The 14,399-nt window shown below is 46.6% G+C and overlaps 1 protein-coding gene across 5 annotated transcripts in view; it reads left to right on the top strand.

Annotated features, from left to right (window-relative positions):
• GRIA3 (glutamate ionotropic receptor AMPA type subunit 3) overlaps positions 1-14,399 on the top strand; it is a 152,750-nt gene that overhangs the window by 112,819 nt on the left and 25,532 nt on the right. For all 5 annotated transcript variants that reach the window (XR_008749678.1, XM_055818052.1, XM_055818051.1 and 2 more), the window contains one exon: positions 3,383-3,581. Coding sequence is in view for 4 of the 5 variants with exons in the window: in XM_055818052.1 (XP_055674027.1) it covers positions 3,383-3,581 (199 nt within the window). In the remaining variant the exon portion in view is untranslated. The remainder of the gene's footprint in view (positions 1-3,382; positions 3,582-14,399) is intronic.

The following is a 14,399-nucleotide window of genomic DNA, read 5'->3' as shown; positions in this document are numbered from 1 at the left end:
ATTGATTTTTCTATAATTATTATCTGAGTAATGGGCAAATGTTTCTGTGATTCACAGTACAAACCATACAAGTATTCTCTTATTACCAGCCCAATGTTTTACGTACTAACCCTTTTTCTCCCGCATTCCTCTACACCAGCCCCTGCAGTGGGTATAAGGAGTCTCCATATCAGCAGATGGACTGACTGGGGGGAACTGGGGTCCTTTGGACAAGGAGGCTGCCAGGCCATGCTCATCCACGTTCTTGTTCTTTGGCTCTCTCTGTCTGTCTGTCTTTCCTTGAGTGTCAGCTTTGTGGTTCGTTTTGTTTTTCTTTCGCCCCGTCCTGTGCTACCACCGATGACAGCTGTGTCAGCCCCGACTGCTTCATAGCAGCAGCTGTTTCATCTTCCTTTTCATGCTCATTGGAAGACTGAGAGAAACAACTCTATAGTGACATCCACTTCTCTTTCAACTGGCCTGAACTCTTCTGAGAACACCCCTGGTCCTCATCTAGCAAGACCCCTCTTTTGCATGTAGGACCCTCCGGGAAGCACCTTCTTCGTCGAGGGATCCAGCCATGCCCACCTTCCCCTGCCTCTCGGCTGTTCTCCATTTTTTTGTCCTGTATCTGTCTGACTTGGTTCATGCAGGTGGCAAGATACTTTTACCTTTCTCTGCGTGTAGTATGCTGTATGAGCATGCAGCTCAACACAGACTTTTTATTGTTACAGCAGTGTGAGCTTGGGGTTTTGCTGGTTTGGAAAATGCGTGTCTGCTGCACATCTTCATCCCAGCAGCCCATCTGTCCTGCTAACAGAAGGGGCAGCTACCAATGCAAGTAAGACATTTCCTGTGGGAAACTATAGGGAGAATGAATACATACTACTTTGTTCCCAGTAGTTCCACTGAATTTATCGAAACATTCTGGCAAGTCTCTTTTTCGTCTTCCTATTAAAGCCGGAGGGCCACAGGAACCTGGATACCTGGGACAAAGCTAGTCTTGCTGTACGTGGCTGGACGTTCCACATGCTGTACCCACTGGCCAGACTTCTGCTCGAACGGCAGGGTGAGGAATTCAGCTCCAGGTTTTCTCTGAAGATGGACAGTGTGTAGTGAAGGAATGAACAAAAGGGAGATGAGCTTCACCTGGAGTAGCCATCTAAAAGCAGCAGACTGTGTTTTACTTAGGTGTCTCGGTTCCTTCCAAAGTCGTGTGACAGATGGGCACCTTCGGACGTGCCCCGTGCTACAACAAGTGAGAAAAATCTCTCTCAGGGTGTCCATCTCCTCTCTCTTTCTGCGCTGGCTCCAAAGGGAGCCTAACCCAGTGAGTCCAGCAGGCACGGCTTTGTAGTTGGCTACGGTTACGGCAGCCCATGTAAGAGGCTGTTTGCCGTGTAGGGTATCAAGTTTTACAAACTAGCTCAAGCCAAGACCCTAACTGGTAAGGGAACTGGCCAGAAAGGACTTTAGCCATCTGTAAAATCCCAGCATACTCATTTGATACTTACAAAGGATGTAGAGCGAGGTAGAGAGATGCCTTGACTTACTACTTTATGCTGGATTTATATTTCTGCAACTTCCCTTTGCAGCTACTCAGTAGCCATCTGTTAGTAAGCACAGCTGCAGCACAGCCCGGGTTGAACCTTGGAAGCCTTTTATCCTCTTGGGATGCCCGCAGGGAAGGCAGGGAGGGAAGCTGCCTCTGCCTGTCGGTGGCCCAGCGGACGTGTGCCGGCCCTCAGGAGGGCACACCTCTGAGTTCACACCTCACAGGTCACTGTTGCCTGACAGACGAAGAGGTGACGTTGGCTCCTCAAGCTTCCCTAAGCATTGTAACTGCCTGAAGCGCCTTGCACATGGGTACGGATTGATGCAGCCGTCCCTGGGGCAGTGGGAGCGGAGAGCAGCAGGGCTTACCCCTGAGCTTGTTCCTCCACATTCCTGTTCCAGATTGCTCTCTCTGTTTTTATTGTGTCGCTGATTTTTGTTTTTTTTTCTTTGATGTGTTCTTTAATGTCGGATGGATTATTTTCTTTCTTTCTTTCTTTCTTTTTTTCTGAATAATTTGATGGGATTTTTTGAATGGCTCAGGCAACCTCAGGCTCTGGCCAAGACCAGGCACTTTACCAGCGAACCCCCCTGTGTGGGTGGGGTGGGGCACGTCACCAGACTTGCTTTTTTTCCTGTCTCCATCTGTTGGTAGGACAACTTGTACCCACTGTCTGGGGATGGCACTGAGGGGCTTGAAGGAAACAAATCAACAGGTAAGAGTTTTCTTGCTTTCTGTTTCTTCCCTTCACACAAACTGCTGAGGACGACAGCTCCCGTGTTCCAAGGATTTCATGTATCTGGGGTTGATTCTTCCTCCACTGGTATCAGCAGAGTTAAGGAAAAACGTATGAAATACCTTTGTCTCAGCTCCTGAAATGATTCCTGGTCGAAGTACTGTGTGTGAGGAATAAGCACTGTACATGGCGGTGGAATTCCCCACCCAGCTGAGCAGCATGGCACTGGTGTCCGTCAACCCTGAACAAATATTTTGAGCCTGTTGTTCAGTTGCTTTAAAGCATCAAGAGCTCTTACCAACAGGATCTAGACCTCCTGACCACTGGTTTGAACACTACTGTGTTTACAAACGGGCTTTTTCTTAGTCCTTTTGGTATCCTTTTAAAAAACAAAACCCCAAAACCACCACAGAAACAGAATGCAATTTTCTGCTTCCTTCTCTGTTGCTCTGGTGGTTCGGAAGCAAGAATACGCCCAACCTGGAACAGTGCAACATGCAAATTGTAATTAACATAAAAGAAACCAGCCTCTCTCCTCACCTCATTATGCAAATTGAGTCTGTAATTCCTCTGAGGTTGTGATGAGAGAAGGATACTGGATCATTTTTCTGTTATTCCATTGCACATTTATGTGCAGTTTACTACATCTTAAATTGTGAGAGCAGATGCAGTAAAAGGTACATTCGTGTCCTCTGAGCTGGGCAGCCCCCGAAGAGACACAATGCTGGCATATCGCAGCAGGCAAGCGGAGAAGGCAAAAGTCTTCCGGCAACAGAATTCTTTAGTAAAGGGTCTGTGGAAGTCAGGAGAGCTTGTTCCTCTCCAGGCCTCTGGTGGTGTTGGCGCAAACGAGTTATTTCTTAATTGACTCTCCTTGTTTTCACTGAAAGATTGGAGAGGGAGTTGAACTGGGTAAGAGCAGGTGCACGCCGAGTTTGCTGTCCTGGGAAAGGCTATCGGCAACTGGCTCACAGTCCGCCTGCTCACAGATACCTGGAGGATCCGGACAAAAGGGTTTTGCATGTGAATTTTTCTTCAGTGAACTAAAAAAAAAATAAAAAAAAATGATGGAATGTCTTCAAAGCAATTTGATGATGTGTGTTTTTCCATAGATCTCTCTCAGGGCGAATTGTCGGAGGAGTCTGGTGGTTCTTCACTCTCATCATTATCTCTTCCTACACTGCTAATCTTGCTGCCTTCCTTACGGTGGAAAGGATGGTTTCTCCCATAGAGAGCGCAGAGGACCTGGCTAAACAAACCGAAATAGCCTACGGCACTTTGGATTCAGGCTCAACCAAAGAATTCTTTAGAGTAAGTCTGTCAAATCTCCATTAGAGCTTTTCTAAACTGTAAGCACCTAATATACAGGTTTCAGCCTCTTGTTTTTACCCAGCTGTAATAGCTGTTCTGGGGAATGCTGCTTTGTGCAATCAGGGCAGGCCTGAGTGCAGATTTTAATATCAAAAGGCATTTTATCAAAAATGGATGGGTTTGCTCAACCTGAAACATCTCAAGATGGAAAGTCTGACCTCTGCTATCATGGTGAAAGGTTTTTCTTACAGTAGTTTCAGAACCTCGGTCTGATGAGCAATAATGCAGTCATTAGCACAATCTTTAGCAAAGAAAACTCTTGGAGGAGTGATGCTCTTGACCTACTTGCTCTGTTTGCCCAGCTGGCAGCTGTTGATGCCATCCAACATCGGTGTTCACTTGCCAGAATGAGCAGGGGCATGGGGGGCGTGCGTCGCCATTGGTTTCTGTATGGTGCATGGATTGCTGCAGTTGTTGCTGTTGCTCACCAGTGTCTGGCTGTGGCCGTATCAAGCGGTCAGGGGTGAAACTTTTGTACCCCAGAACACTGGTGCGTATTCACCTTGGCTAGGGAAATGCTGGGTTTGCAATATTTGGGGGTAGGAGGGGAGTATGGACTTTTATTTAAGATGATCCTTTCTTTCTCCACTTTGCCAAACTGCAAAGAGCCTTGTGAGGGTCGTTAAAAACTCTAAAGGAGACCTCAGACCACTTTTATGTATCTAAAAATGTTGCGACCTGAAAAGCTTTTCTTTCCAGCCAAGCGCTGAAATGCTCAGCCCTTGCAGGGAACTCTTGGTTCTCTCTCAGCGGTGCCAATCAGATGCCATTCAAAACAACATTTTCTTGTAAAGTGGTCAGTGCTGCAGGGCTAATTATTGCCTGTCACACACACTGGCCAGGTGCAAGTGTGAGGGAGGAGGGAGAAAAAAAAAAAAACCCTTGCTGCTGTAGGCTGATGAAATGCTGAGGGCTCCTTGAATAAATACTGAGGGCTCCTTGAATTTGTTTAAAATTTCAATACGCAGCCACACACACACACACATATGTGTATGTGTATATCTGGTATAAAGCTGGAAGTGAATGCAAAGGTGTTTTATGAAGCTTTTATACTTTGCCTTACTTGTGTGTAATGTCTTTATACAAAAATAGGTAGTATTTCTTAATTAACTGTGGTGGCTGGTACGTTATAACAGCTTCTGTTTGTACTGAAATCCTGAAAGATAAACACTGACCTTGTAAGGGTGACATGAGAGTGTAAAAATTTGTATTCTGTTTAATTACCAGCCTGAGGCAGTATTATCTGCGCAGCAAAAATGAGCTGAGTGGACCTGTCGGAAGGGGTAGCAGAACTTGATTAGAAATATGGGTGCTCTTTACAGTCACTATACTGTTCTTAGGGGGCAAAAAAATCTTCTTTTGAGTATGTAGTTACTGTTAATACAGAAAGAGGGATTGTACGGGGGTGTTTCTTCATTTCCTTAATAGTTTGACACAACAAGGAAATCCCTTCTCACCCAGAGATCAAAGGAATGAGTGTTTCATGTGAAAGGATACAAAGTCTAGTAAATGTATGAATACTTTGTTGTGCTGTTAATAGTCTTGAGATGAGCTGTGACTCTCTCCTGGTGCTGGAGAGCAGGGCTGTGAGTGAGGATGATGTGGCAGGAGCTGCCAGCTCCATGGGGCATGGGGACAGAGGGCAGAGTGGGATGTATCACCTGCTCCATGAGATCCCGACGGGCCAGGTGGGAAGTAGAGTGGGCCCCGAGTGGCGCTTCTCTCTCATCAGTGGTCTCAAGGCACACAGCATCGTTTCAGTTGTATTAATTTTTGCAGAATAATTAAGTGGAATAGAGTGATGCAGCCATGAAACTGTGGTAATTAGAGTCTTCTTCAGCTGATTTGAGAAGGGCGAAAGCTTTGCCTTAGATTAAATGCATATGTTCACATAAATACTTCATTGTACAGTCTGTATTAGCTACTTAGTAAGACGGTAATGATAGCTGAAACCTGAAATAACTCTTAGAGGACACTTGGTTTCTGAGCACCTGCTGCACAGACTGCCCCTGCTCTGTGGTTTGAGGTATTTTGCTCCCTGCAAGATCTTTCCCCACTGCTGCCAGCGCATCAGTGGCAGCAAGCGTGTGTCAGAAAAAGCCAGGAGTTCTCCTGGGTTCAGTGCAATGCTTGGTCCCTCTGTGAGGGGATTATCCTCTTCCGCTCGCTCCCCACCAGCATTTAGCCAGTTTGAGCAACAGTCGGCGGAGCGGGTCAGGGTCACCTACCCGGTGAGAAACGATGCTCCTCACGGAGGGGGTGGCTGCGGGAGCCAGTTGGTGCCGTTCGCACACTGGCTGCCCTTGCGTACCTGCAGACACTGGCTGTGGCGTGTGAGAGGCAGCTAAATCTTCCCTAGAGATGGGAGAAGTCACCTGGCTGTGAGCAGGAGGTCAGCACGTGTGTGGAGGTACCAAGAGCAGTAACTTGGCTTTGTAGCTGGGCCATGGCTTCACAGAGGGGGCACAGGACAATCTCTCCAAGAGCCCATGAAGGAGCTTGCATGGGCATATCTCTTCCTAGAGCTGAAAAGCTGAACTGTTTCTCAAAGCTCTTAGTCAGATACTGATCTTGAAGGCTGCTGTTGGCCAGCGAGAGGTGCCCGACTGACGACAGCAAGGAAAAATTGCCTCCTAATGACTCGTAAAGGGAGGACATGTAAATGAGCTTCAGATATCCACGATCTTCTCTACATGTGCAAGAAGGAGCTCCTATAAAGCCTTGATTCCATGGTTCCTTTCTGCCAACCCCATTTCCAACCAGGATCACTTTTGAAGGTTTCTTTTAGTGTGGAGACCTATCTGCGAGGAACTGGACCAATACCAGCTCCTCATTTCAGATGAACAGATGGTAATGACTTTCAGCCACTTCAGACCTGGGCAGACTCCAGCTAGTGACCTATTTTATAGTCTTGGCCGTTTCCCTAAACATCACAACGTCTCCCAGATAGACGCCATCCCAGCTCTGTAGGTTAAGCTGGATACACCATTGCTGTTCCAAGCGTGCACAGTGACTGCTGTCAGCGTGACATTGCTCTCGCAGTTACAACAAGAGTTACAACAAATGATTTTAAAACCATTTCACGGCAGGTACCGTTCACGCTCCCCACTTGTTGCTGGGTGTTTGTCCCCCCAGCATATCTAAGAACGAAATGACTTTTCCTGTATTTTCATAGTTGTTTCTTGTTTCTGCTCAGAAACATTTTACATTGTGCACTAATTAGCTTATAAAGGCATTTAAATGGCAATCAATGGATTACATCAATTCCCTTTTGGCTTTCAAAGGGCGCTCATCCATATTGAAAAGGAAGAGAAAGAACCTTGCCTTGGATATTTATTCATACGCAGTCTCAGATTAAGGGCTCCAAAATACCTCTTTCTCTTTCTTGAAAAGTGGCAAAGGCCTGTACTAAAATGCAATTTCAAATCACTAAGTTACTGCTTTTAAAGGTGTATCTGTTAGAATTAACATCTTCTAATACATTGAATTAAAGCCTCAGCATATCTGAGCAGCTCACGAAATCAATATAACACCATTTAATCCAAATTCAGCACTGAGCCTAGGTATAATACCACAGTCTAATAGGTTTCACACCTCCAATATGCATATATTCAAAAGGCATGACCTTTACAACCAATTAGTAATTCTTATGTAAACTTGGCTGTATTTGAACTTCAGCAGAAGCAGAACATGTTTCTAGACATTTAGAAATTTAAATTGCTCTTGAATTTATGGTGGTTTCTTTTAATTGATAGCAGGTATCTGTGTTAAGGGGCTTCGTAAAATAACTTTCAAAGTACGTGTGTGTGATCATGGACAAACCGAGCTGACCTGCTCGTACACTTCACTGAAAACCTGTGGGGTTTTTTTGAAAACCCGTATTGCAGAAGGTGTTCTTGGGGTTGATCTGGTGTGACAAGGCTTTACAGGCTGAGATACTGAGGCAGGGAACGTGTAGCAACATCTCGCATTAGGTCCTTCTGCCTTTTGTGGGAAATTGAAGGCGGCACGTATCACACCATTAACAGTGTAGCTAATCACTGTTAACTAAAACTAAGGGAAAAGGCGTCCTCAAAGGGCTGACATTTTATTGCAGAGCTTTGTATTTTTCTCAGCAGTAGTTTCCAGGATGTCCCTGACAAAACCAGTCTGCTGATGGCTCCCCTGTGCCTCAATGAGATGACTTACTGCTCTGAAGTCAGTTACTGGTTTTTTCTCCTGGAAACGGCATTAATTGCCAGTCCTGTTAGGAGTTTCAGTAGAACGACCAAAGATCCTTTGGGCATGATGCTTCCCACTCTTACAGTTGGTTGCTCCTACCTGGTACTGATGTTCATGAGTGTTGGGTAGAGTTTGACGTTGACGTTGCTTCTGCTGTCAATAAAGACTTTAGGCTCAGTGCCTGGAGAAGTCACACAGGCTGACAGCCTTCAAGCACGGCTTAGGTACTTCAGATAGTATTTTTAGGAACTTTTTTGCAATGCAGTAAAAAATTCACAGCTAAGGCTAAAGTCTCCATTAGGCACGTGGGCGTGATAGCTGACTTGAGGACACCAAGGAGCCTGCATATGCTTTCCTTGTGCCTCCTGTGTGAAGGCCTTGCCTCTCATTGCCCTTGCATAGTCTGCCCAGATGCTTCAGTAATATTTTGCTCTTAATTCGTCTTTTGCGAGAAGGTGATATTGTTCTTCTACACCTTTGTGGGCATGTTCAGCACTTGAAATTCCTCTTCAGCAGTTTCCTCAAAAGGCAGTTCTTCCCAAACCAGGTTCAGATGTGAGGCCATTCTGGGCTTTGTGTATAGATAACATATGATATAAAACTACAGGTTTTAGGATGCAGGAAATTGTGGTTTTATCAAGTCTGAATTAGTTCAGAAAGAGCAGATAGAACAGCATGAGATGCCCTGGCAGGAGATTTTGTGTTTCTGTCCGCAGTACTGGTTGCCCATGCTGAGGAAGGTGCTTTGACATGGAAACAGGTATCAGAAAAAGCATGTCAGTATGGCAAGGGGACTGGTGGGGCACCCCTTGAAAAGAATTTTAAGTACAATTTGTTTAGCTGGTAAAACTGAAGCCAATACAGAAAACAATTTGTTCAAAAGAAAAAAAAAACCCCCACCACTGGGCAGATTACGACCAAAGCAAAAAATAAACATTTATCTGAAAAAAACAGTGAAAGAACAAATTAACAGACTGACCCCAAATTCCTTGGAAATTAAAACCACATTCCTTAAACCCATCAAAAGGATTTTGAAATACCTTCCAATAAAAGCTCTGGGCATAACTCAGCCCTCCCCTCCTGTTCAGGCTGTGCTCCGTAGCAGGCTGTAGGAGGTGGGACTGGTGGCACTGGTGATGCCAGCGCGTCCCTCCCGGCTCCCAGGGGCAAAGTGCGGCTGGATCCTGCCCTGGCTGGCAGCACGCAGAGAGGACTGCCCATCACGGTGTCCCCCGAGAGGACTGCCGGTCACAGTGTCCCCCGAGAGGACTGCCCATCACGGTGCCCCCCGGGGCCCTGGGCAAGGGCAGGCTGTGGCAGACAAGCTGGTCCTGCCGGCGCGCAGCCAGGCGGGAGCACGGCACCATCCCGGCCCCAGTAGGGAAAGAGGGAGAAATCCTGACCGTAATGCGCTTTGAAGCACTAGCATGTTACATCCAGGTGTAAGATAAAGAGCTCGTTGCTTTCCTCTGATGGTAAGGTTGTGTGAAGACAAGAGGTAAGGGAAATAAATTCTATCAGCGAGCGGTTTAGGTAAGGAAAAGCCTTGAATTATGAACCAACAGCTGCCGTGTGATCATTATGCATTCTGTGCCATGGAACGATACCGGGATCGTCATTAGAGCCTATTAAAAACACCATGGTGAGCTCCGTGCATGCAGCGCTAAGGGCTTCATCTGTAGTTAAACTCTTTGATTTTTAATTTCAAAATTTATTTTGCTAGTGAAGATGAAGGACTTGCTTCTAGCTCAGCATTCATACAACTGCTTTGCTTTTGCCTTTGGATAAAAGTATGATTAGCAGTCTTAAGCTTTCTGTGTTCTTGGCATCGAGCAAAACAACATAGTCATCATAACAAATGTCTGACAAAAATATTGAAGTGTGATTGTATTTATGGACTTTAAAGAACAGAACATCACAGAGAAGTGATAGCTTCCAAGTATGAGCTGTATAGATCTTTGATAAGCAGTGTGGCAGCGATTAATCAGAAAAAGGGCTGCGGTTTAACTGTTTTTCAACACTGAAAGTGTGGAAAACACATTCACCCATATATCCTCACTCCCTTCCCTGTTTGATATAGGTGGGGGTGTGCCCAGATATTAAAAGGTGAATGCATGTGTGCAGAGAGATCACAGCCTCTCCCTTGTGTGAATGATAGATGATCTACTTGGGGGGTTTCTTTTCTCTTAATCTGTTGAACCTCCTTTCTGCCACATGGCTAAGAGGCAGTTTTAAAGCCAGCAGGAAATCAAATGTGACATAATTACAAAAGAAATGCTTTCCCGTGAGGTGATCTAATGTCTTTAAGCCTATAGATTGGAGAGGAAGATGCATCCTTACGGGAACTAGAATTAACAGCTCATCCATCATCCGCTCCTTGGAAAGGAAGCGTTTGGATGGTGCTGGGGTTAAGGTGGCTGAACCGTTCTACTGATTTCAGCATCCAGCCTGGATTTAACGAAGCTTTCAGTCAACACTTGATAACAAATATTTGCACAAATCTTTCCTTTATCTTCAATAACAGATGGCGTTTGTCTATCCACTGTACCCATGCTTGTGGTTGAGGCTTTCCAGCTCACCTATGGCTGGATACTGCTGGGAAGTTGATCTGGATAAGCAGGGGGCTGCCGGCGAGGCAGTGGGGGTGGCCGGTGTCCCTGGGCTGGGCACGGGTGGGTGCAGCCGGTGGCAAAGCCCAGTCCAGCAGCTGGCAGCGGGTTAACGCCGGAGCCGCGGCTGCACCGCAGAGGCGAGCAGTGAGCGCCACGGGGAGAAATCACTGGCTGTTGGAATGCTCTACTTCTGGGAGAGCAGCTCTGTGATAATGATAATGACAGCGCTCAAGACAGCCAGGACCCTGGTTTTTCAAGTCTCTCCCTAGTTTACGTAATGCTGCTGTCTCACATTAATACATGCTTATTAGGGATTCATTTAAAATACATGGGTGCTGATAGATTACTCACAGCGCTGCTACCGTTACTTTTGCATAATTAGAAAATACATGAAGGTTTAGAAGCTCTAATGATGTGAATATGAAACATCCCCTCTTGCAGTCCACTGGGGTTTCTCCATCATTGCCTGTATATTGGCCTGTTCTGTCTGGAGCTGAAAGCTCATTAGACCTGACAGTGCTCAGATCGTGTGCTGGAAACGCCGTTCTCTGTTAATTTATTACGGGCCAGATCCAGAGCAGGGCTGGTGAACTGCTCAGCTGCCCAGGCGAGCCTACCCTGCTGAACATGTCACTGCTGGAAAGGTGCCCCTTAGCCTGCAGGCTGACGTAAGCCCTCCCTCCGGCCGGCTGGGGTGTGCGCTGCCTTCTGCGCCCCAGGCGGGCAGGGATGCGGGCAGGGATGCAGGCAGGGATGCAGGCAGGGATGCAGGCATGGAGGCAGGCAGGCAGGGAAGCAGGTGGGCAGGGAGGCAGGCGGGCAGGCCGAGAGGCAGGGAGGTGGGCAGGCAGGCAGGCAGGCAGGGAGGCAGGCAGACACAGCACCACCGTGCTGAGCCCCAGTGGTGCCGCCCAGCCCCACGGTCTCCCCGCGCTGCCCAAGCTCTGGCACTGGCTGTGAATCACAGAGGGTTTACAAAGGCGGCTTGGCTCTTGGTGAAGGCTTTCATTTTAATTTCCCAGTCAGCATTGCAACGAGGACGAATGGGTAGCAGCAGTGAAGTCAGGAGATTAATATAGGCATAGTCTGAAGTTCAGTCTGGTGCCAGGAAAGGACGTCTTCAAATCTTGATTTACGTTCTGCTGCTCAGACTGTTACTGACATGTCAGCGACGTCTAGTTACCGCCAGAGCGACTCTTTGCTTGTCTGTTTTTGTGAGTGGAGCTCACTCCAGAAGAGATGTCTACAGCTACATGTCTGCAGCCACGGCACATTGCCTGCCTGCTGCCAGAGCTCACCTTTTCCAAATGACCGTGATATGCAGGGAGAAAGTCTCAGAAGAAAACTCCTACAGTTGCGCAGTATTTTTAGAAGATGAAGTTTCTGTTGTAATTGGGCCGCTATGTCTGTCAGGTGTGGAAAAACTAGTGTTGCTGAATCCTGGAGGGGTTTCTGCGGACTGCTTCCCCAGCTGCCATTGAGTCCCCCTCCCCAGCGCCGGCGGACCCCCACCCCAGCCCCAGCAGGGGAGCAGCCTGGGGGGGCTGAAGGGGCTGTCTGCCAGAGGCAGAGCTGTGCTCCCAGCCCTGCTCAGGGGTTGTCTGAATCTTGATGGAGGGAATCCTGGAGGAAAGCGGGCAAATTCCCCGGGGTTTGGGGTCTGATCCTTCAGCTCTCTGGGCTTCATTTGCCCCAACTGGGAAGGGAAGGTGCCGTCCCTAAGGCAGAAGTTACATCATGGATTTGAACAACAAAACAACATCTCCCATCACAAACTTGACGGTGAAATACTATTATTCACCAGCCCACCCTTCCTTTTACATTTATGCTTTTGTTACCAAAGATTTGTATATTCCTACAAAGACACAAACTAGTTCATATACACATGCTTGAACCTTGCTTATCTATGGCATCCCACAGATTCATAAACTGTGGGTAGAGGTTGGTAAATCTGGGGGTTGGCCTTGCTAAAAGAGAAATCCCTGTCCATGCTCATGGCATCTGACCTACTTTCTACTGCTGAGAGTGTAATAAAAACAAAGGGTTCATGTAATGATGGCATTGATTTTTCTGTCCATATAGGTAAGTAAATTGTTGGCATGGCAAGTTATCTGTGGCTAAAAGCTGTGACATTGATCAGTTACACTTCACCCTATGACCTTCAGTAAATGACATCCCTGCTTTCATGTCCGCACTTGGGAAAGGGGACTAATGGTGCCCACTGGCCTTCCACCTGTTTTTACTTTTTCAGTAAAGAGCTTGGAAAACTCAGGCAGAGGGACATTACTAATAATATTTATCCTGTTCTTCTTACTAAGGTAGTACCACTGGGCTGGCCTCCATGTGCTCCAGAGCTGGCGCTGGGCTGGGGGCTCCAATCGCTGTCCCTCGCTCCTCCCAGAGGCAGCTGTGGCAGGGTGGCTCGATGTCAGGCTTGCGCAGGAGCGGGAAGGCAGCAAATCAAAGCTTTGCCCAAAAGACCAAGGCAGTGGTAGCCACTCTGTTGCAGTTTGCCATATTGAAAGTCCAAGAAAGCAACTGCCTAAAAGTGATGGATCTTAAGGTGATCCCCAAGCCAGGCAGCAGCGCCGCTACCAAGGCGGTCTGCTGGCATTTTTTCACTCCTGTTTAGTAGCTTGCTTTTTAATGGTTCATAAGCTACTCTATTCATTAGCTGCTGTGGAAGAGCTAATTGCACACGTGGAAAAAGAGCAATGAGTGATGATAATGAAGCTAAGGTTCACACTTAACTACCTAGGTTCATATCAGTGAGGTGTGCATCTATATAAAGGCAGCATGTATTATTCAGATTAAATACCTCCACTGTTTTTAGTATGGACCTTTGTGTTTTGTATCAGCAACATCTGTCTGACTTAGGGCTATAAATTTCCCTTGTTAAAGAGCTGTAAATTGGTCATAGGGGTGGTGCAGCAGAGGAGTGTGTTAACTCTGCTGCTTTAGGTCCCTTTATCGATGTCTCTGCCCACCTCTGGGTGCATGCCATGGTGAAGATGCTCCATCCACGTTGCACTTGTCTCTCTGCCATTTGCTGCCCTTCCCTGTTGGGTTTACTGCATTTCAATGTGTGCTGCCTACTCTAAAGCATATTAAAGTTTACATAGCCTGGACCCAGCCCTGAGACCAGGCAGTGTAACTGGCTTCCTTCTGGGTCTTCTCCCTCTCCAGTATGCCTGTTCCATTTCTTACGCTGATACTGCCCAGCATGAAACATTTTCCTGTTCTTCTGTATAGCCCAGCTCCTGGATTCGTGGGGGGACATTATCTCTTTCTCTCCTCCTTTTTTTTTTTTTAAGCTTGTTTATCAGGCCTCTGGTTGTGAAGACATAAGTAAAAAAAATAACATCAGTATAATCTAAAATGTTAAACGTACAGAGTAAAAAAGGGATAATATATAAATTAATTTTAAATTTAAAACTGATTTGAGCGAATTTGGCTCGTGACTGGACCAACAATAACCACCTATAAGAAAATGGGAAATAATTTCCTGGTGCCTGTCCTAAGAAACAAAGGACCATTTTGGCCATTGTAATAAAACATCCCAATGGGGTGCCTGAGGCGGGCATTTTGAAGAAGACCTGCAGGTTACAAAGAAGGCGGCAGAGAAGGCAAAAAGGTCTAAAATAGGCAAAGGGCATCCTTGTAACGTACTTTAACTATAGAGGGAAAATTCTGTTTCTTTCAACTACAGTAGCTTCACTGCTCCTCAGTAGTGGAGGAGGTGACACGATGTCACTTTTAGCAGAAGTGTGAGACAGATGTCTGCAGAGGGGGAAAGGTAATTTGGTCAATGGGAGAAGGCTTCAGCCACAAAGATATTTTACAGCTAAATTTAACCAATGTCAAAGAATCACCCAACATGTGCTGGGTTTTGCAGTATATCTCTAGGCGGTTTGGGGCATGCAAG

Source organism: Falco peregrinus, chromosome 13 (genome assembly GCF_023634155.1).
Source record: "Falco peregrinus isolate bFalPer1 chromosome 13, bFalPer1.pri, whole genome shotgun sequence".
Lineage (NCBI taxonomy): Eukaryota > Metazoa > Chordata > Aves > Falconiformes > Falconidae > Falco > Falco peregrinus.
This window is presented reverse-complemented; position numbering and strand designations above follow the sequence as displayed.